At 40.4% G+C, this 23,920-nt stretch overlaps 1 protein-coding gene across 4 annotated transcripts in view; it reads left to right on the plus strand.

Annotated features, from left to right (window-relative positions):
- Positions 1-23,920, plus strand: part of MTHFD1 (methylenetetrahydrofolate dehydrogenase, cyclohydrolase and formyltetrahydrofolate synthetase 1) — a 72,457-nt gene that overhangs the window by 43,985 nt on the left and 4,552 nt on the right. For all 4 annotated transcript variants that reach the window (XM_021004676.2, XM_021004677.2, XM_021004678.2 and 1 more), the window contains 11 exons: positions 349-451; positions 2,262-2,338; positions 2,912-3,052; positions 7,532-7,600; positions 8,156-8,267; positions 8,377-8,516; positions 12,535-12,576; positions 14,488-14,588; positions 16,402-16,579; positions 22,529-22,636; positions 23,342-23,494. In XM_021004676.2, coding sequence (XP_020860335.1) covers positions 349-451; positions 2,262-2,338; positions 2,912-3,052; positions 7,532-7,600; positions 8,156-8,267; positions 8,377-8,516; positions 12,535-12,576; positions 14,488-14,588; positions 16,402-16,579; positions 22,529-22,636; positions 23,342-23,494 — 1,224 coding nt within the window. The remainder of the gene's footprint in view (positions 1-348; positions 452-2,261; positions 2,339-2,911; positions 3,053-7,531; positions 7,601-8,155; positions 8,268-8,376; positions 8,517-12,534; positions 12,577-14,487; positions 14,589-16,401; positions 16,580-22,528; positions 22,637-23,341; positions 23,495-23,920) is intronic.

A 23,920-nucleotide genomic window follows, 5' to 3' on the forward strand; every position in this document is an offset into this window, starting at 1 on the left:
TGCATGTGTGTATGTGCAGGTTGGGGAGGGAAGTGGAGCTGTGCTTTCTAGATTTTGTTTACTGAATGTTTTCTAAAGGAGTAGATGCAAATACGTAATGATCAGTAATCTGAAGTAGGTTTATGGAGTTTAACCAAGAGTAAAATTTGTTTCAAAAATAGTTTGTGTTTCCCAGTTGATGTTGAGACCCAGTCTAATAAACAAAACTGGTCTCCTAGGGTTCATCATCATTCCACTGACTTTTCTGACTTAGAAATTCTGCTTTCATCTCTTAACTTTGCTTGGAAAGTATTTATTTTCCAAAGAAATAAAAGATTTCACATACGTTTTTTCTTCGCACATTTCCAGAGACTAGGAATTGAGAAAGATGACCCTGCCACCTTAACAGATGAAGAAATAAATAGATTTGTGAGATTGGATATTGATCCAGAAACCATAACCTGGCAAAGAGGTATCAGAATGATAAACCATTCTAGTTTGTATTGTTTCCATTTAAGCCAAGAAAAGTAAATGTGTGCGATTTAAAATGTCCCTTTAACCTTTGTGTGAGTCACAGCCAGCATAAACATTGCTAAGCTCAGATAGCCTCTAAAGTTATGTGTGTTGTCCGGATTTGACTGGTCCTTGTTAATCAGCTGTAATCAAGAAATACTTTGCTTGAATGGTTGAGTATTCTTAAATTCCAGATGTTCTATGTGAATTGAATGAGGGTTTCCAGGAGAAATTTCATTCGTGAATATAAGATAATTGTTCACCACTATTGCTTTTTTATTTAAAAATGTTATGAATTGTTGATGTAGTAAAGGTCACTTAGAAAAGAAAGGCTGGCAAGATGATATGAGAAAGCAGAGGTTGTTCTCAGAATTCAAAGCTAGTATAAGTGACTTTATTTTAGTTGTAGTCTTAGCTTGCCTAATCATTTTTATCTCATTTTATTCAACTATTATCACAAACTGTGAGGTAACCTTCAAGTCTCAGTAACTTGGTGAATGTGAATACAAAACATGCCATTTATTGGTGAGTTGCCTGACTTCTCCATATGGCCCTAATCTTTTATGCAAAACTACCATGACCTAGAGTTTTGTTTGATGCATTAGCCAATGTCCCTTTCTTCCTCCTCCTCCCCTTCCCCACTCCCAAATAAATACCTTTTACATTCACATAGTGAGGAAAATTTTCTTTTGGTCATGACTTTTTGCAAACTTAAGCCAAAATCATTGACTTTTTATTATTGTAGTTGGCGCAGTGACTACCGCTAGGTAATGACAATTAATGTGATTATTTTAATGTCAGAAACAACATTGGGTAGTTTTCAACTGTCCGCTAGAATAACTTTGAACAGATGGCACAATGACTCATCAAAGAATATTCTAAGGATTACTTTTGAAATTTAGTTTTCCATTCACTTTAGTTCTCTGCTTTATGTGTAATTCATACTTTCTGTCCTCAAGTAGAGGTAGAGAAAGGGAAGGATTTGTTTTTTGTTTTTGTTTTTCACTAGGCAATGGGGTTAAGTGACTTGCCCGGGATCACACATCTAGTAAGTGTTAAGTGTCTGAAGCCGCATTTGAACTCAGGTCCTCCTGAATCCAGGGCCGGTGCTCTATCCTCTGCACCACCTACCTGCCCCAAAAAGGAAGGATTTGAACACATCATAGTGCCCACCAAGTCCCATTGTTGACTGTGTTTAATTAGGACCTCCTTGACCAGCTACATTGATAAACTCCATATCTTCATAGGATATGTTACTCAAACTGTGGTCATGAGAACTCCAGTTGCTGACACCCAATTCTTTCCAAAATGCACTCATTTTTGTGTGGTTTATGACCTACTATAACTTTTCATCGTGGTTCTGAAAACCAATCAACCATTACAGATTGGCAAAATAAGTCTTACTTTGGAAAAAAGTAAGCTAGTCTCAGTTTTGCATTAAATATGTGATATATTTGAGGGCATAAATGAAAACCTAGTTCCTGTGAAAATATGTAACAAAAATATTTCTTAGGGGACTCAGGTCTTAATTTTTGTGAGCTGAATGAAATTTAGCAAACTACCTTACTTAGTATTTTAAATTTTATTATTATTTAGATATTTCTTTCGGATTCCTCATTCCATTGTTCTCTTGTGTTCCCAATAGGCCATGAACTATTGATTGGATATTATTCATTGTTTGATCATAAAGTTTAAATGGTATCTTAAAGACATAACTTATTTAATTTTTTTAATGTTACTTTTTCTTTGTCTTCCCCTCACTTTGGTAGTGTTGGATACCAATGACAGATTCCTAAGGAAAATCACAATTGGTCAGTCACCAACTGAGAAAGGACACACACGAACGGTGACTCTTTTTTGCTTTTTTGTTTCAAGTAAAAACACTTACGTGAATTAAGTTCTACTTCCTGTCCCTTCTGTCCCCTCCCCCACTTCATACCTACCCCTGTTTTAACAAATGCTTCTTTTGCCTTCTCACTTTTAAAATGAAAGTGAGTAGGTGTGTGTGGAAGAGAGCTCTGACAGCTTTTGCAATGAATTTCCATTTATCACCTGAAAAGTTTTTCCCAGAATATTTTGCATGAAGATGGATAATCTTAAGTGAATATCTTTGCATGTCAATTGGTTGTAACTAACTTTTAAAAATTAGTTGTATATTCCATCAAATTAGAGAGCTTCAGGACTTAGAGTTGAGTGGACACTGTCATTCAGTGTGACAGCTCCTTGTGTGGGTCTGTATTATTAGGGAAGCCATAACTACTCACAGATCACTAGTGTGCTTCACCAAAATTAAGTATTCCTCTAGAAATAGTCTCTGTTGCTTGGTCAGAGAACTAGATAGTCATCTTGGTTTTACTGTTAACTCTTTACCTTGATATAGCTGGTTTTTTTCCTAAATCCTTATTTCCATCCCCCACAGACTCAATTTGACATTTCTGTGGCTAGTGAAATCATGGCAGTTTTGGCACTTACCAGTAGTCTAGAAGATATGAGAGAGAGATTGGGCAAGATGGTGGTGGCAAGTAGTAAGAAAGGAGAGCCGATCAGTGCCGAAGATTTGGTAAGATGCATTTTTAATTCTTGAAGTCCTAAAGGATTTTGTCTAAGATACATTCCATTTGTTGAGCGCATTTAACTTTTTTTTCCAACATATGTTTTTATTTCATTTTTACACTGGTAATGACTATGAAATAAATACCGTAGGTCATGTTGCTGCAGGTTAAGCTACTAGGACTTAGCACTGTCGGGTGACTTGCCTGAGATCATCATGTAGAAAATCAAGGAACCTGGATTTTAGATTCTTTTAGATACTTCAACTATTACCTTATTTACTTTCAAGCTGAGACATTATGACAAATGATGAGAAGAAAAAACTTTTGTTGAAAGGTAGCTAGCAATTTCACTCTTAGTCATAATGTTGGGGATTTATTCTTTGCCGTTGACATTTTGATGGTGGCATTAGCAACCTTGGCATAAGTGATTGGTAGAAAAACAAAGGTACTAGTTGATTATTATTAGCCTCATTTTCTTGAATTCTCAAGATGCTTTTTGTGTTTAACTTTATGCTAAAGACAGGTAAAAAAGTGATGTAACTTCTAGATGCTTTAAACCCAGGGCAATAAAAATGATATAGAAACTGAACAGAAATGTTGATAAATGGCTATAATGGATGTAAAAAAAAAAAGTTTAAAAAGTTTTTACTTTTCTGTTTTGATAAAGTATATATTAAATTATGTAGACCAAGCTAGTGTTTTGGAAACATTTTTAGAACTGATACTTTGGTATTTCAGTGGATCTGTGGTTTTTATCAATGTTGGAATTTCCTTCGACAGTACAGATTGCCACCATCTCATCCTGGGTGATTCTTGTCCGTGTCTTCTGATAACTCCTTGACAGAATGTCTCCTCAATATGCTGGGGATCTTCTTTAGATCCCTTGTCATTACGTGGGTATGAATGTAGCAGCACACTCTCTGTCCATCCCTCACTCTTACTAGTCCCTACATCTTTGTGACAGTCTTCTTTTCCTCCGCTTTTGGTATGTAATTCTTCATTAGTAATTTGCTGCTCTTTGAGAATTTGGAACTTTACATCTTTGAAGACATATCCATGATTCCATGACTTGTAGGCATGGGATATCACGAAATACTTCTTGGTGTTAAAAAGATAGGGCTGTGTTTCAGGATGAAACTTGGAGTCATTAAAAGCATCACATCAAGGGTCAGTGAGGTGGCTCAGTGGATAGGGCACCAGCCTTGGAGTCAGGAGGATCTGAGTTCAAATGTGGCTTCAGAGACATTACACTCACTAGCTGTGTGACCTTGGGCAAGTCACTTAACCCCGATTGCCTCACCAAAAAAGCACACATCATTTCTGAAATGTAATAAGGCCACTGTCTTCCTCTTACTTAAAAAATTCTGGGCCCTCTTTGTTGTTGATCTTCAGGCTATGGTCCAACATACACACTCAGACACCAGCTCTGTGGGCTCTATCTAGTTGTGAACTGTTCTAACTTTTCATGGTTGTTCTAGAAACCAATCAGCCTTTACAGATTGGGAGAATAAATATTTACCTTTGGAAAAAGGTAGGCTAATCTTAGTTTTGCAGTAAATGAGTAAGATATAGCTGTATAGACAGATATAGATATAGATATAGGCACAAATGAAACTGGATAATGGGTGTTCTTCATCCACTGGGTTTTTTTGTCTGGATAGTTAGGCTTCCCCCTTTGAATGATTATGAGATCTCATTTAGGAGCCTCCACAATGCTTTGAGATCCTTTGTAGTCAGCACAGTGTCATAGGTGAATAGGAGCATCTGGAGACGTTCACTGCCCATAAGGAATCTTTCGGTTTGAACACTGCACTGGATATCCTTAGCACAATTAATCAACAAATATTTATTAAATGCCTACTGGGTGTTTTAACAAGTACACATGAAAGTATCATTATTAAAGTAAATATGTTTTATAAATATTTATATTATATAATTACAAAATGGTAAAATACAAGGTAATTTCAGAAAGAAAGCACTAGCAATTGAGAGGATTCAAGAAAGTGGTGTTTGAACTTCTTCTTGAAGGAATACTGGGATTCTGTGAGGAAAAATTGAGGAGGGAGTAAACTCCAGGCATGAGGAACAGCCACTGCAAAGAAGCTATAGGTAAGGAACAGAGAGGCTAGTTTGACTGGATCACAGAGTATAGGATGGAGGGTCATATACAGTAGGGATGGAAAAGTAGATTGGGGCCAGATTGTGAAGGGTTTGAAGAGTTAATTAGAGGAGTTGATATTTTAGCATGGAAGCAATAGGGAGCCATTAAGTCTTATTTAGTTAGGAGTATGATATGGTCAGATCAGTGTTTAAGGGAAATTACTTTCACAGCAATGTGGAGGATGAACTGAAATGGGGAGCATCTTCAAGCAGAGAGACCAATTAGAAAGGTATTATAGTAACCTGGGTGAGAGGGCTAAACTGAATTGGTAGCAATGAGAAGAAAGAAGAGGCCATAAGAGATGCTGTGGGATGGAAACAGCAAGATTCAGCAGCTGGGTTGGCTATGTAGGGGTGAGGGAGAATGAGCAGTCCAGGATAATGCCAAGAACACTGACAGAAAGAAGGGAGGTTTGGGGGTGGGGGGGGAATGAGTTCTGTTGTGCACATTTCCTATGGCATTCCATTTGAAATGTCCAGGGGTCATTTGGTGCAGATTGAAGTTTAGAGGAAAGACTAGGGCTGGCAGGTACCTGTAAGTGGTTGGGGGAGATAATTATTAGATTAATTTCAGTGATGTGGTCACTGGGGGATCGTAGTGCCTCGGAGGAAGTATGGAGTTGCTCACAGGGAGCATAATATGGAGACAAACCAGCAAATAAGACTTAGAAGGAACAGATAAGAGGAAGAGAGTGTCACAAAAGCCCAGATAGTATCAAATGGAAGGAGGAGAGTGGTTGACAGTGTTGTTTGCAGCAGAGTTCAACAAGGATGAGGATCAAGAACCGTTAGATTTGACACCTGAGAGATCATTGGTTAAGTTTAGAAGGAGTAGTGTTAGTTGTGATGAGGTAGAAACCAGATGGCAAAAAATAGAGGAACACGAGGGGAAGAAGTAGAAACAATAAATGTAAGAGCTTTCTCTAGGATTTAGCTGAAAACGGGAGGAGAGATGAAGGACAAAAACTTGGAGGAGATGGTAGAATATAGTGACAGTTTTGTTAAGGATGAAAAGACTTGGACATGTTTGAAGACCATAGGAGAAGTGGAAGATTAGGGAGAGAGGGGATGATGCAAGTTGAAATCTACTGGAGAAGCCTGGAAGGAGATGGCATCAGTGACTTATGTAGAGATTGGCTTTGGCAAGAAAATGGACTTCTTTATATATTTATTGGTCTTTTCCAGATGCTTGTCTCATCTCTTCCCCGACCCCCCACCCCCTCACTCCCAACTTAATGCACTTTCTACTTCCTCATGTAGTTCTTCAGTGAATGTGATGTTGAGTCCAGATGTGGTGGCTTCACTGGCGTTTATGAAGAAAAGAGTTTCAAATCTGGGCAGATCTTTTCTTTTTTCTCCCCATCTTTGCTAACCTCTCAATTCCACCTTAAGTACTCTTAGGATTATTTGGCAAATTTAGGTCTCTCACAAGCTTTCTATAAACTTGTTTTTCCTTCTACTGCTTCTTTTTCTTTTAGGAGATAATATTGCTTATAATCTTCCAGCTCTCTTATCTAAAAGATGTTGTAAAGTAGTTTATTATAAACTATATTTTGTGATATCTAACCTTGGCTTGGTTAGGAATTCTTCCCTCTGTAACTCTGAAAGATAACTTCTACTGCTCTCATATTTTTTATGACCATAATTCATTTGTCTATTCCTTTCTTAATCTTGAACCCTATTTTCCAGCCTCTTTTTCTATACCCACCTTTGCATTGAAATAAATGAGCATTAAAGTATATGTTGATTTAATTTGGTGGGTCTTAACAGCAAGTTCTTTTGGTGTCGCATTTTGTTTTATAGATATCTTTTGTTTTTTACATCACAGTCATTAAAATGGATTAAATTCTTCTTATGGTTTCTCCACTTGTTTGCAGCACATATTTGACAGTTATCTTTGTGGTGATCTTACATATATTTTTCATGAGTACTACAATCCAAGATACTCTCCAAGTGTGCTATGACTTTTGGAGAATTCCAGGGTCACCTCTGTGCTATGATGTGGTATCAGAGCAGACATTGAGTAGAGAAAGCAGAAATTAACTGCTGTTCAAACCAGTGTGAGGACAATTCCTGTATCTGTAGGTATGCTCGTTGGTCACCCTAGCTTCCTGAGGCTCATTTCTCAAGGACAGATACTTTTCCAAAAGTCTACTTAAATGTTATTTTTGTCTAAGAAGCTTTCTTATTTAGAGAACAGTGGTAACTTCACATATCTAGGTTAACTTTTAAAATGGTGTGATTTATTTGAAATTGCTTACTGAAATATGTTGTTTTCTGGAAGAAGAGAGTTGCTAAAAGTTTATACTGTATGTCCGTGCTTATAGGGAGTGAGCGGTGCTTTGACAGTGCTGATGAAGGATGCAGTCAAGCCCAATCTCATGCAGACATTAGAGGTGAGCCTGACAGTTTTAATCACCCGCTATTTGGCTTTAGCACAGAATGAAACATACGTGAAACATCCAAGTATTGTCTAAAGAGATGTTCCACTGGTGTATAGCATATTCTCCATCCCACCAATTGATTCATATGTATTTTCTCAAGTTTTTCACAGCCCACAAAATTTGGCAAATATCTATTAAGAACCAACTCTGTGCAAGAATCATGCTAGATACTGGGAATATGAAGACAAAAATAAAAAAGTCCCCTGCCTCAAGGAGCTTACATTCTGTTGACATCCCACATTTCTTTTTGTTAGACGTAGAAGTTTAACAGTAAACCTTGGTAAAAAGGGAGTACTAAATAGCTCCCTTTGAGAGCCAGTTTTTCCTGGTTCTCATTTAGAGTTGGTTGGGCCCTTGAATCTAGTCCAGACCCTTCTTCAAGCAGAGGTCTCGTGAGTGGCAGGGCAGGGATTTAACTGGGTCCTCTGGTGTTCTGTTGTAATCCAGGCTCTCATCTCAGAATTAAGGTTAGAATTATATCTCACTGCTATCTCTTAATTTCCACAGGGCACCCCAGTATTTGTTCATGCTGGACCATTTGCCAATATTGCACATGGAAACTCCTCAATCATAGCCGACAGGATTGCACTGAAGCTCGTTGGCCCTGAAGGGTTTGTAGGTAAGAGTTTAGTTTTCAGAATAGAAAAGGTAAGTCACCTTACCTTTTGAATTTGTTATAAACTAAGCAACAGTGGGAAAAGGTTGGGTTTTCTCTTGCCTTTTTGCAGTGACTGAAGCAGGATTTGGAGCGGACATCGGAATGGAAAAGTTTTTTAACATCAAATGCCGATATTCTGGTCTCCGTCCTCATGTGGTGGTACTTGTCGCCACTGTTAGAGCTCTCAAAATGCACGGAGGAGGCCCAACAGTAAGTAGTAAGATCCAGTGACATTTAGGATAAATGGGTCATTCATTTAGCAAACCCTCAAGTGCCTGCTGCAGCGAAGAGTGCTGGGCTAATAAGTGCTGCAGGTGGAGCATCGTACTTGGGCATCATTGTAAGATGAAGCAGTGAGAGGGCTAGAGCCTACTTTTGATTGGATGTTTTCTTACCAAGCCCTCATGATGAATAACTGCTTGAGAGCACCATAATTTAGTAAATTAAATTGTTTACTCAGGAGCTGCTGGGCATTGTGAAACTCTGTATGTGCGTGTATGTGTGCGCGTGCATGCGCAGGTGTGTGAGCGGGAGGGGGTAGAGGGCGCCTCATCCCTATTAGTAATTTGTGGATAAGGGAGCAAATGCAAGAGAAAACAGCACTGTGTTAAATGAGACATGGGTTATTTAATTCCAAAGGAATATTTTCTCTTCGAAGTTAATGGTTTAACAGAAATGGATGTTGTTTCACACTAAAACTGTTTCTTTAGTGAATGGAGAAATGGGGAAAATGACCAGAAATAAACTGGGACTGGTGTTTAGATCAGGTACGAACAAAATGAATGAGACTTCATAGAGAAGCAGCTTTGACCATAAACAGAATCTTGTGTTCAAATGAGTAAAAGGACAGAGATGACAAAAAAGATTACCCTTTCACAGTACAAAGTTCCTTGGGAACAATTTTTAACCAAAAAATCTCCCTAACTAAAGTTGGATGCCCTCAGAAGTGATTGAGATAAATGTGACAGATCTCTTAACTGATGCTTTTTGAATCTGACTTCATAGACTCTCTCCTAGAAAAGATTCCTAGGCTTACCTTGCTAAATCTAAACCCTGATTCTCTAGCCTAAGTGATTTGGTGCAATCGTACGCTCACCCTTATGACTGTTACAATAAATAAGAAACCCCTCATTTATGCCCAGGCTATTCTCCTTGATTCCGTTTTCTCAATAGCTGATAGGTACCACTAGCAGACCTAAGATCCAGGTGAGGAAGAAGAAATAAGAAGGTTTAGCAAGAGAGACAGACAGACATGCTGGGGAATGGCAGAGTAACAATCACTGAAGATACCTGTGCTACAAGCTGCCTACCCCAGCTTAAAGAGAGAGTTCACAGAATTTCAGAGTTGGAAGGGACCTCAGTGACCATATAGCCCCACCCATATGGGAAAAGAGAAGACTCTCTACAATACCTAACAAGTAAGTCATCCAACTCTGGCTTGGAGACCTCCACTGAAGGAGGAGAACACTGCCTCAGATAGCTTATTCATAGTTAGGCAGTTTTTCCACGCGTGGTCATACTTCTGCCCATGGGACTAAGAAGAAAAATTTTAATCCCTTCAAATACTTGAAAATGGTTGGACTTTGTATTAAAGGGCTTGGTTTTGATCCCTTTTCTTGCTACTTATTACTTGTATCACTTTGGACAAATCACTCACCCTCTCAGGGTCTTGGTTTTCTAATCTATAAATGAGAGAATTAGACCAAGTGATCTCCATGATTGTTAAATATATGATTTTTTTTTGTCTTTGCTAAGTTTTTTTTTTAACAAATAGGCTAATTATCTGCAGTCCCTTCCACCATATTAGGATTTCTGGTCCATTTTGTATGTTAGAGTTCAAATTGCTTGATAGTACAACTTATCAAAAAGCTGTAGGTTTAAAAAATTTTTTCTGTTTTCTAAGTCCTTCATGCATGGAATTCTGTACGCATATGTATGTGTGCAGACTTTTATTCCTCTGAGACTTGTTTTATCTTTAAGTCAATCTGTAAGTCATTGTGCTTTTTTAACATTTATGTACGGGATACTGTTCTTACAACAGAATAAAGTTTCCCTACCTCAAGTCTCTCTTTATTCTGGTCCATCAACGTCAAATTGATCTTCCAGAAGGCTAAGTCTGACCACGTCACCACCCCCACCACGCACACACACACACACACACACACACCCCTACTCAGAGTAGTAAAATAGTGGTTCCCTTTCACCTCCACAATCAAATATAAAATCTTCTGTTTAGCATTATAAACCCCACATAACCCGGCCCCTCCTACCTTTCTAGTGTTCTTGTTCCTTATGTTCCTCCCTTCCGTATTCTCTGTAATCCAGCAATGCTGGCCTCTTTGCTATTTTCACACAAGACACCTCATCTTCTTGGCTTCTAGGTGGAGCAGTGGATAGAGTGCCAGGCATCGAGTCAGGAAGACTCATCTTCCTGAGTTCAAATTTGACCTCAGACACATACTAGGTAGTGACCCTGAGCAAGTCACTTAACCCTGTTTGCCTTAGTTTTCTCTTCTGTAAAATGAATTGGAGAAGGAAATGGAAAACCACTCTTATTATCCTTGCCGAAAAAAAATTCCAAGTGGGGTCATGAAGAGTTGGACATGTCTTCCATGTCAAGAATTTTCTCCTTCCTAAATTCTGCTTTTTGCCTTCCTGGCTTCCTCCAAGTCCCAGCAAAAATCCTACTTTCTGGAAGAAGGCTTTATCAACACCCCCCCCACCCCAATAATGCTAGTGCTTTCCCTCCCTGATTATCTCTGGTTTTTCTTGTCTGCCTTGTTTGCATGTTGTCTTCCCCCATTAGACTGTAAACTCCTTGAGAGCAAGGCCTGATTTTTGCCTTTCTTTGTATCACCAATGCTTAGCACAGTGCGTGGCACGTGGTATAGACTTAATAAATGCTTACTGATTTGCTGATTTGACAAGATTCAGTTACACATCTTAAGAGACTACAACCAGATGATTCTTTTTCTGTACCAAAATGTAGTAAAAATCCAGAGAGAGCAAAGTAATGGTATCTTGATGACACATGTTGATGACAGCTGTTTCTAGTAGTGGATTATTTGTTCTGTCAAGAAAATGAGCATTTTGATCATTTGGTTTTAGAACCTTAATCTTTGACTGAAGGTGCCCTGCAGGAAAGATAGCCCTCCTATCTCCTCCCTGATTCTTGCTTTTTTTTTTTTACTCATGTTTATTCTGAACACATGCTAATTTCTGGTTTAGTTCAGGCAACTGACATGTTTGTGTTAGTCATACAATACTGATATAAGTGTCAGGAAATGTCAGCCACTTCCATTTGTTTGTTTTCCTATGTCTTCAGATAGCTTAATGTAGTTGGGAAGAAAAGACCTGTGTTGTTCACAGGGGAAAGTGTAAACTCCTTAGCATGGAACACAAGGTCTCCATGTGCCAATAAGACCCACAAGCTCACTTTCCGATCATTCTTTTGCTGCTCCACTGTAGCTTTCCACATAAGCCCTTGACTCCAGTCAGACTGGGTCACCCAAAACCATGCCTCTGGCTCATGTTATTTTTCCTGCATTGCATTCCTCCTTCTATCAGTCCAAGTCTCACATATCTTTCCATTTCTACCTCTTCTGTGATGGTTTCCTTAATCTAGCCCATTGGTTTCACCCTTGTGAACATATAACAAGTATATCCCATGTCTCTTGTCATATTATATGATTCTTCATGCAGATATGTCTTCCCAGCTAGACTGCATGGGCTTCACAGCACAGCTTTCATCATGCACTACCGTGTGTTCCCCCGAGGCTTTAGCTTGGTGCCTTAAAAGAAAAGAGGTGCTCAACCAGTACGGCTGCTATCCATTTACAATTATCTGTACTTATCTCAGGACTTCCCTACCCCCGGTTTCAGTGGTGGCTGTGTTCCTGCCGTGACTTCTTTTTTCCTTCGATGTTATTTTTGAGTTGGTGTAGCCAAAAAATCAGTTATCAGCTGACCGACCCCTCTAATGACTCAACTCTGTGAACATACAGTTACTGGGTTCATGCTAGAACTCAGAGCACCGCCGCACCATGGTGAGGCATTTAAGATAGGTGCCAAATAACTGTGAAAACTAGGGAGATGTTGTGGATAGGGAAATGTATGTCTTTGTGAGTAAGGACCTATATTTAAAAGCTACAATAGAGTTACATATGGAAAATGCTTCATTGTTTACTGATGTTTGGTTTCTCTTTCTCTCTCCCTTTCCCCTATCCAGGTCACTGCTGGAGTACCTCTACCAAAGGATTACATAGAAGAGGTAATCTTAAGCATGAATCCTAGACTGTCTGTTTTTGGAAAGAGCACTAGATAACTTAAATTCAAACCCCAGCTCTGGTACTTAGTAGGTACAAAACTATGGGCACGTTGCTGTACATCTTTGAACCTCAGTTTGCCCATCTGTAAAATGGTCATAGAAATTGTACTGTCAGTCTCACAAGGCATATTGCAAGGAAAGACATGAAATGTCATAAAATGCAAATATTAGTTATTATTTTTACCGTACATCAGTGGTTTTAAATGTATGAGTTACCTATCGTGGTCCTCTTCCATTTGGTGTGTGGGCTGATCCAAAGTAGAGCCCTTTAAAAATGTTAGCTCTTTTAAAAATATATATATTCTTTTGTAGATTTGAATTTATGGGCAGCTAGGTGGCATGGTAGCTACAGTGCTGGGCCTGGAATTAGGAAGACCTGAGTTCAAATTCAGACTCAGACACTTACTAGCTGTGTGACCCTGGCCAAGTCACTTAACCCTGTTTGCCTCAGTTCTTCATCTGTAAAGTGAGCTGTAGAAGGAAATGGTAAACCACTTCAGTATCTTTGCCAAGAAAACCCAAAATGGGGTACAAAGATTTGGACAGAAAACACAGAAACAAACATTTTTTTTTAAAAATCCATCTAAGTTTATGATTTTTCCATTTATAATAACAAGGAGACCACCCCACCCCTCAAAAAAGTTTGTGAAGCACAAGCCTGACTACAGTTTATATTTGTGTTAGCCACTTGCCTCTCAAAAAAAATTTTTTTTTCCCAGAAGCAAGCTGAAATGTTTGCTTAGAAGTGGTTTGTTTGAGAGGGCAGTCAGCTGCTGCCACCAGTCTTCAGTTCTTTGCATTCTAATGAGTTTCTGCAGTCATCTAACTACTCAGTTTTACGTCCCTGTTCCATTTGGAACAAAGGAAATAGGCCACTGAAAATCTGTTGTACCCTTAGGTCAACCTTATAAGCTTGAATTTGTCTTTTATGGCTATTTTGTAAATTTGAAGTGTAGGAGGTAAATTTATGCCCTCCTGCCTCTCCACAGATCTCTTTCCTCAATTAGAAGGACCACCCTGGCCACTTCAATTTATGTCTTCATTAGCAAAGCTCTACATTTAAATCTTCATCCTCGGTCATTCTTGACAAATTGAGTGCTCATATAGTTAGGGGGGAAAATATTCCAATCAGAATTTGATTTTTTTCTTCCTTTTAAATTGTTTTCATTAAGTATGAACAGTGCTCTTCAGAAATGGAACCAAGGTATGGAAAATTTGTCAGACACATTTTCTGACAGGGGTCAGGCTATATTACTGTCGTCCAAGTTACTCTGAGGAACCTATGATGGACATTCTGGTCCAGTATTTGCATATACATATATACATATATGTATATTTATGTGTTATAATGTGTGTATAATATATTATTACGTGTGTGTATTATATATAATGTGTTTATAATATACATACACACACATATGAGCTGGGTGACACAAAAGATACTAGGCCTGGAGTTAGACTCATTTTCACGAGTCAGACCTGGCTTCAGACACTTATTAGCTGTGTGGCCCTGGGCAAGTCATTTAATCTTGTTTGCTTCGGTTTCCTCATCTGTAAAATGAGCTGGACAAGGAAATGGCAAACTACTCCAGTATCTCTACCCAGAAAACCCCAAACAGGGTCATGAAGAGTCAGACACAATCGAAGTAACTGAATGGTATACATATATGAATGAGGACTTTGGTTGTGACTTCACCTGTACAAAACCATCATTATTCTCATTGTCAGTCATCAGAGCAACTTGTTTTGTTTCTGGAATGGTCGTTGTACAGTGAGGCACTTTTGAAGAAGGCAGCTCTGCTACCTCAACAGTACTTTTCTTGCCTTCGTAAAACATTTTTCACTCTTTTACAGAACCTGGAGCTGTTGGAAAAAGGCTTTTGCAACTTGGGCAAACAAATTCAAAATGCCAAGATATTTGGCATTCCAGTAGTAGTGGCTGTCAATGCATTCAAGTAAGTGGAAAGAGAAGTCAATGAAGAAAGAAAGTTGCCAGGTGTGGGGGCACATGACTGTAATCCCAGCTACCAGGAGGGTGAGACTGGTGGATCTCTTGAGCTCAGGAGTGAGCTGCAATAGGCTAAGCCAATGTCCACACTTAAGTTTGGCATGAACATGGTGAGCCTCTGGGAGCTAGGTGCCACCAGCTTGCCTAAGGAAGACCAAACTGGAGCAGGTCAAAGCTCCCATGGTGATCAGTAGTGGGACCTGGCCTACAGCCAGGTGAATAGCCCCTGTACTTCCAGCCTGGTTGACATGGAGAAACCCAGATCTTCAAAAAAAAAAATTGCCCTGAAATGAATTGAGTTATTTGTGTGATGTAAAATGGGGCTGATGATAACTTGCATTTGTATCTCACGTTTGTTGTGAGGATGGCACTTTGTGCCTTAAAGTAGCATACAAGTGTGAGATGTTCTTGTTGGGTTGGTTACTAGGCTATTTTGGGGGGAATCTCACTGGCAGTCTTGTTGGATGTGATCTGACTCTCCAAGAAGGACCTGACTGCCTTTTGTAGGTACAGATACTCATGTCAAAGCAAGCAGATTGGGTGATGGAACATGCCTTCAGGAGGATTGATGTATCCTGCCTTGGGTCATAGTGGGGTTATCAGAATGTCTTCGCCGTAACGGTTTTTTATTTTGCCACAAGGTCAGGTGTAATATATGCCCAAACTAAAAAGAATAAAAGACACGGGTGTAGAAATCCTGACCCTCGTATTCAGACAAGAATGAATAACCTACCTTAAAGCATTGTAGATTAATTACATCATGTTTCTGTCTCAGTTTTCCTGTCACCAGGCTCCCAGGAGGGAGTGATTTGCTTTTTTTTTTTAAATTATACAGAACCTTTGCTCTGCAGAGCTAAACTTCTCCCAATGAATGGAAAAGATGAAGTCTATTGTCTTAGCTGAAGCTCTAAGATAGAATTTAGCTGTAAAGTTGTCCCTTTGTATTAGTGATGTGGAGGAAGGAGTGATACTCCAGGGTTGTTACCTAACCATCACTCTCCAGTTCTTTAAATGAATATTCTTTAGTCTTGAAATGAATATTCAAGTGCTGATGCTATGCCTAGTAGCAGAGGGCCCTTCTGTCTCTAAATCTGTTGTAGGATCATGTGATTTAGAGTTGGTCCTTATATTTCACAGAAGGTATTTGGCTTTTGTCATCTCCAAGTCTGTGTCATAGGTCTCTACTATGTTTAGTAGCAGTTAATCCCTTTTAATAATTTACATTTAGTAGTCAGTCAAGAAGCATTTATAAAGAGCTTACTATGGGGGCAGCTAAGTGGCACCAGCCCTGGAGTCAGGAGGACCTGAGTTCAAATCTGGCCTCAGACACTAGCTGTGGGACCCTGGGCAAGTCACTTAACCCCAATGTCCTTCTTCCTTCCCCCCCCCAAGAAAAGAAAAGAAATAGTATTTGGGGGAGCCAGGTGGCACAATGGATAGAGCACCAGCCTTGGAGTTAGGAGGACCTGAGTTCAAATCCAGACACTTGACACTTACTAGCTGTGTGACCTTAGGCAAGTCACTTAACCCTTATTGTCTTGCCCATTGGCCCACCCACCCCCAAAAAAACGACAACAACGACAACTTTGTATGTGCTAGGCACTATGCCAAGCACTGGGAAAACAAATAGAAGTAAAAAAGGAAGACTATCTCTACCCTCAAGGAGCTTACATTCTAAAGTATGGGCAAAAGTCTAACCTGCATAAAGATGACCTTAGTCATATCATAACATGGCGGCTGTGTGATTGCTGTCTTTACAGGACTGATACTGAGGCAGAAGTGGAGTTAGTTGTCCGTCTGGCTAAGGAAGCAGGAGCCTTTGATGCTGTGAAGTGCACTCACTGGGCAGAAGGAGGGAAGGGAGCTGCTGCCCTCGCTCATGCTGTCCAGAATGCATCGCAGGCACCAAGTCACTTCCAGTTCCTCTATGACGTGGAGGTAAGCGAGGTTCTTCATGAATGACCAGCTGGGCTCTGTCCAGGGTGTTCTGCTGTTCTGTCATCTCCATTATGCAGATGACTCAGCAGGGTGGTAAGAGTATTGGTTACAAGTATCGTGTTAGTGTTGCTAACTTCATCCCATGATCCCCATGTGGACCAGGTTGTTCCCTGACTGCCAGCTAGCTGTCTTGTAAATGTACTCTGCTATTCAGATGGAGGAGAATAGGAAGAAAGTAGATGGATCAGATGATCTCCATCCCTGCTACTAGAGTAGTAACTCAGCAGGTCAGTCTGGGGAATCATTTGTGCCACTGACAGGCATTCTGCTGTTCACATAGTCCATTAGAGCAGGGGTCTTCTCTCCTAGAGTCACATTTAGAGCTCAGTCTTTTGTACTTAGTAAGACCTTTGGGCGTCATATGCCATACATACCCACTAGCAGACAGAATGAGTAGCTGTGCCCAACCAGGGGCACCTTAAAAAATAGAAAACCTTTTTCTTACCACCAGCCTGACATGGAAAGGAATTGTGTGCTTTTCAGTTCACCTCCTGATATATCTGTATCTCAAGAGTTCAGTGAAACCCTCAGGTGCAGAACAGAATTGCCTCCCACAGAATTTGATCACTTTTGACATTAGTGAGTAAATTAAATTTGCTCAGGCCCCGCAACCATGTTCTTGTAGCATAAACTCTGTAATGAAATAAGTTTAATTCACAAGAGCGGCTTGTTTTGTTTGCAGTCCTGTGTTCCAGATGTTTCAGAATATTACTGGATGTAAAACAAGACCAATACTCAGCAGCTTGGTTTGGAACATAAGAATGATATTTTAGTCCTCCTTAGATAGTTCAGATGGGTTTTTGGTGGTGGTGGTGGTATTTGTTTTCTACACCGTGGACTTGGAGGTATGATACTTGTGTAGGACAGTTTGGTGGGAGAAACTATTGAGAAATTCTCTCTGTTTTTCGGTACTCCCTTTTTCTTCTGAATGCAGTAATCAACATCTTATGTGTCGAGAAACCTCATTAAGCTAAGAGAATAGTAACCGATCATATTGTGCCATATGGGTGTGGTAATGGGGTGAAAGGAAGAGCAAGAACCCATCGGCCTCTCAACCTTTAGTTAAATGGTTGTTTTTCCTTAATCCTCCATAGACTTCTGGATCTCTGTCTGTCTTGTTTTGACCACACTTTATTAAACTACTTCTTACAGAAACGCCTTCATTGAATTACAGTTTAATGTCATGCTTTCAGCCTTTATAGATCTGTTTTAATAACATTTCTGTATCTAGGGATACAAGTACGAAGAATGAAAGTCCCTACTTGGAGTGAGCTTATATTCCAATGGGGACACAACAAATATATTCAAAATATACATCATGTAAATATGAAGCTAATACATATATATGTATATATGCATGCACCAGGAAAGTGTAGTTAAATACACAGTAGTTTGGGAGAGACAACACTATATAGAAGATAGATGCTGTCTGATTTACACCTTAAAGGAAGACAGATACTCCTATGAGGTGTCAATGAGGAGTGCATGCCAGGCATGGGGCACAGCCTGGGCAAATGCATGGAGACAGAAAATAGAGTGTCATGGGTAAGGAAAAGAGAAAAAGGTCACAGAGGACAGGAATAGAGAGTACTCATGTCCAGTAAGACTGGAAAGGTGGATTGCGGCCAGATTGTATAGGGTTTTAAAAGCTAAATGGGGACAGCTAGGTGGCGCAGTGATACAGCTCCGGCCTTGGAGTCAGGAGGACCTGAGTTCAGTTGTGTGACCCTGGGCAAGTCACTTAACCCCAGTTGCCTCACCAAAAAGAAAAAAAAAACTAAACAGAAGAAGTTTCTAGTTTATTGTGGAAGCCATTTTGGTATACTGGAAAAGAACACTAGATATCGAGTCTGAAGAATCCTAGCTCTGCCAAATCACCATGGACGAGGCACTTAATCACTCTTTGTCTTCATCTGTAACATAAGGAGGATGAACTAGATGACCTCTAAGGCTAATTTATAATCCTTTTAAGACATTAATGTGAAATAAGGTCAAAAAAAGTAGGTCATAGATTGTAGAAAGTATGACATTCGAGGATAAGGACCTGAGATTTTAAAGTTTTGTGTGTTTTTGCTTTTTATTTTCTTTAATCAGCAAAGCAGTAGGATCAGAGCTATCCTTTGGGAAGATGTACTCTGGGATTACTGTATAAGATGAATTAAAGTGGTGGGTAGAGACTAGAAGCTATTGCAAGAACCTAGTTGAGAAGAAATGAAGACCTAAATTAGGGTAGTAGTCATGTGAATGAAAAAGAAGAGAGTCATAGGAGAGGCATGGCAGAGATAGAATCAACAAGAATGTAGTGACTAATTGAATGGGGAAATGAGGGGGAAGGAGTTGAAAAGAACTGAGAGATCTCTCCTGGGCAACTAGGAGAATTCCTTAAGCAGAAGCAAGAAAAGTTGGGAGGATGATCAAGGTTTGTAGAGAAAGTAAGTTGAGTTTGGGATGTGTTAAGCTTGAAATACTTGGGTTAATAAATCCAGGGGAAGCTGTCCATCGGGCAGCTATGGGCTGGCTCTCAGGACTTAGACAGACTTAGAGCCATGGCAATGGGTGCAGTCAGTGAAGGAGAGAAAAAAAAGGTCAAGGATAAAGCATGTCAAAAGAACACATTCTAGGTCAAAATGAAATCAGCAAGCATTTTTTAAGCTCCTACTATATGCCAGGAATTATGCTCAGCACTGGGGTAGGCAAACTGGAAGGAGGGGGTTAGGTTATGAAGGGCTTTGAATGCCAAACAAATGATTCTGTATTTGATTTTGGAGGTAACAGGAAGCCAGCAGGGTTTATTGAATGAGGGGGGTAAAGGAGTGGCATTGTCAGAGATGATCATTTTGACTGGAGAGGGGAGAGATATGAGGAAGGGAGGGCCAAGGAGAAGGCTTCTGCAGTGGAGTTTAGGCATGAAGTGATGAAAGCCTGCACCAGCATGGTGGCAGTGTCAGAGGAAAGAAAGAAGTATAAGGGGACAGACTTTCCTGCCCTGATTATGCCAAGTGTAGGATGGCGTTCCCTTCGAGAGAATAAAGCGATACCAAAGAAAGAAGGGCTCATATCACCTTGGCAGTTAATAGGTTTTATTAGGGTTAGTTAGGTTGATTGGGTTGTCTAAGGGAGTTTACTCACAAGAGGTCCATTGTCGTGGGTAGCAGGCAAAGTGATATCTTGGATCCCCGCACCAGCCCAGGCCAGGTCAGTTGTTATATGGAAACAGAACAAAGAAGGCATAGTGCCAGGATGGCCCAGAGTTACGTGCAAGTTTTCCCATGAGATAGCTAGAACTTCTTTTGCTTTTTACATCTACTCAAGGTAGTTTACATTTTTTTGTGGAGTTATAGGTCATGTTCCCATTCTGGCTTATCTTCATACAGGGGGCATACGCAAAAGATGTTACAAAGGTAAAATCAATAGGCCTTGGCAACAGATTGGATGAGGGGGAGGAGGCTAAGAGAGAGAGGAGCCAAGGATGACACCTAGGTTGAGAACTTGGGTGACTGAGCAGATGATAGTGCCCTGCACAGTCAGAGGAAAGATGAGAAGTAGAGGACTTAGGGAAAGACAGGTTCAATTTTGAACATGATAAATTTAAGATGTCTGCAGGGCATCTTGTTTGAGATGTCCCAGGGGGCAATTGGAAATGCAAGTCTGAAGGTTAGGGCTACAGTGTTAGAGGCTTCAGAGAAGTCAAGAAGGATGAGGATTGAGAAAAAGTTAATAGATTTGACTATTAAGACATCATTGGTGACTTTGGAGAGAGCAATTTTGATTGACTAATAAGGTCAGAAGAGAGACTGTAGAGAGTTAAGAAGAAAATGTAAGGAACAGAAGAAGAAGCACCAATTGTAGACAGCCTTCTCAAGGAAAAACAATAGAGTGATAGCTAGCAGGGATGGAAGGAAGACACAGGCATGTTTGTAAGCAGTAGGGAAGAAGTCAGTAGAAAGGGAAAGATTGAAGACAAGTAAAACGGGAAGCACTAGAATCACTTCTGAGGTTTGTCTTGGCAAGGTGCAACACCCCCTCCTCATGTGAGATGGGGTGAAGAAGGAAATGCTATCCAAAGGCCTCTGAGTGATGTGAGAGGAGGAGGAGGGAGAAAGAGGAAGCTCTTGGAAAATGACATCGTTTTTGTTTTGTTTTAGGAAAACATGAGGCAGAGGTCTCAACGTAGGAAGGTGGGGAGAGAAAAGCCATGAAAGAGAGGTTTGAAGAAGGGTAAAAAGTATAGAAAAGCCACTGTGATGAGTTCGTCATTAGGGATAAAGGACTGAAAATACTGTCTTGCTGCAGTGAGGGCTTAGTTGAAATCATGTAATCTAAATTTGTAGTGGACCCAGTGGGCACAGTTTTGTGATTTTTCTCCAGCATGTGAGTAAGAGAGAAGGTAGTGGATAGTGGGACTAATCCAAGGCTGAGGCTTGTTGGGGCCTCCAGAGAACACAACTGGTTTACCAAGGGGTCATGATGGATGGAGAAGGGAGGACAGTGTAGCCAGCTCAGGGGTGATGTCCGGGGAAGAAGGGTGGAGGGATTGGGAATCATGGGGAAGATGAAGAACAAAGTTGGGGTTGCATAGGAGAGGGAGAGGTGAAATGACAACCGATGTCATCAGACATGGGAATTTCAGGGTCTGGGAACGTGGAAGTGGAATGATTTTAGGTAATGGCAAGATCAAGATCCCCGTGTGTGGCTGAGGTGGGAAATGAAGGAGGCTGATGTGAAGGCGGGAGAGAAAGACTGAGCCAGGCACTATATTCACTGACAAAAGAAGTCGTAAGTGTCCTGGAGATTAGATAACAGGTGCCAGAATCTTGATGGGGTGACAAATTTGGATTGAGTAAACCTCAAAGGAGAAGACCTCGGTGGCAGTGGTGAGCAAGGAATATGCCAAGTCCCCCACCTCTAGCCAGTGCTGGAAAAGTGTGGCTAGGGTGTCTGTGTCATCAGAAGGGAGCCAGGTCTTGGTGAGAGCCAGAAGATGGAAGGAGTGAGATAACAAAGGTTTTAAGGTGAAAGCAAGTTTGTTACTTACGGAGCTGGAATTCAAGATTGTACAGTGGAAGGGATGGAGAGCTTTTGAATGGGACATTGCATGGGGTGGGGAGGGGCCTGGGGCAGGTATTGAAGGGAATTGGGAGTAAGCTAGAGGTCAGGTGGGGAGAGAAAAAAAGGTTGAATAGAAAGGGGGAATGAATCATTGAGATGGAGAGGGTATGGTGGGATGGAGATTATTTGTCATTGAGGAGTAAGTTCTGGTAGGTTATCAACATCTCTAGGGGCTTAGCCTCAAGATGTATAACTGGAAGGGGTCAGGCTAGGTACCCACCTGAGGGCAGATTTAGGCAAATTACCTATGGAGTGAGTATGATGGATGGCAATTGGCAGGCTGGGCAGGCTAGGAGATCCTGATATTTGATGTAATAAAAAGCCAGAGGGTGCTAATGGATTTAAGTTTTAGTGATGCCTTTGGGTTTTTTTACACCACAGACATTTCCCCCAGTGTCTCTCGCCCTCATCCCATAGAACCTTTCCTTGTCACCAAGAAAGAATTTTTTAAAAACCAGTTGAGCAAAGCCACTTCATTTGTATGTAACATTTGGTATTTATAGTTCTCCATCACTTATGAGAATAGAGAGCCATATTGCCTCCCCTGTTCTGGTGGACATTTTCCATGCCATCTACTGTGCTTGTAATTCCTGTGTTCAGTATCAAAAGAAATGTCTGTAATAGTAGAACAGTATTGGAAAATCTGACATATCTGGAAAAGAGGAATATTTTGTGCCTTACTCTCTCCTCAATATGTGAATGTTCTTATAAGTGACTATATGACAATCATTCCCTTGTCTCTCTCTCTCTCTCCTTCCTCACCAATACACCCACCCTCAGCTCCCTGTTGTAGACAAGATCAGGATAATTGCACAGAAAATCTATGGAGCCGATGATGTTGAATTATTGCCAGAGGCTCAGCATAAAGTCGAAGTCTACACAAAGCAGGTAGGAGTTTATGGTTTTTATTCTTCTTTTTGCTACTTTGATGAGAAAGCAGAAGGAGCGTTGAACTAGAAATTCTGGCTCCAGCTTTACCAGTATCTATATGACCTTGGGGAAGTTGTTGTTTTTTCTGGGCCTCAGTTTTTTCAGCTATAAAATGAGAGATTTAGATGAGATCATCTTTGAGACTTCCCTCCTTCCTCCTCTGCTTCAATCCTCGCCCCCCTGGCCAATTCTGCCCTGAAATGTCTTCCTTCTTAAGAGTGTTGTGCTTTAATTGAAAGGTCATTCAGGTTTTCCCCATGGTGGGCACACTATGTATTATGGATGTGTGTCAGAAAAATATGGAAAGCACTGGCAAAATGTTGTATCTTTTGCCTTATCAATACAGCTGCTCCAAACTATATCATTTAAATACTTGAAACAAAACTCTTTAGCCGTGTTTTAGATTTCTAAGTGTTTTAATCTCTCGTCCAACTAGTGCCTGAGATATTTTTAGTCTTTGATAACTAGGCAGAAGATACTTGTCATTGAGGTAGAAATTATTTCTGTCCTGCCAGATAAATACAAAAGAAATTAAAGTCATTTGGCTTTAGAAAGAAATGTAAAGATCATTACAGTTACAGTGCTTAAATGATTGTTTTGTTCAGTTCATATCAACATTTCTTTTCTTGGTTATTCCTTCGCACCTTCCTCCTTGCTCTCTAGGGATTTGGAAACCTACCTATCTGCATGGCTAAAACACATCTGTCCTTATCTCATGACCCAGAGAAGAAAGGTGTACCCACAGGTTTTGTTCTGCCAATCCGTGACATCCGGGCCAGTGTTGGCGCTGGCTTCTTGTACCCTTTGGTAGGGACGGTAAGTGCTGCACAGAGAACCATGCTTGGTGTGCTGTTCGTAATTATGCTTCCTATTTGAAGTTTGTTCCTGTAGTCACCAGTAAGTGGCTAAATGGGCCAAAGCATTGTTGCCAGAGGAGGAAATGGGAATTAGACCTATCAGAATGATTAGTCCTGCTGAGGTACTCCGTTTGGTGTTATTTAAGCTGCTGCAAGTACTGCCTCTGCTGAATAGTGACCTGGAGTGTGTTTCCAGTTTCCACACTTCTATTGTGACTTTGATTGAGTTCGAGATGGGCCTTATTCACAGAAGAAGTAGGTGTGGCGCATTATTTAGGAGCACCAGGAAGGCTCCATTTCTTACCCCCTACCTGTATCTCTCTGAGTTTCTTGGCAGGAGTCCGAAATTCTATCATTAGAATTTTATTCGTTTGGATTGGGGAAT

This window comes from Phascolarctos cinereus, unplaced genomic scaffold, assembly GCF_003287225.1.
Source record: "Phascolarctos cinereus isolate Bilbo 61053 unplaced genomic scaffold, phaCin_HiC Scaffold_3;HRSCAF=262, whole genome shotgun sequence".
NCBI lineage: Eukaryota > Metazoa > Chordata > Mammalia > Diprotodontia > Phascolarctidae > Phascolarctos > Phascolarctos cinereus.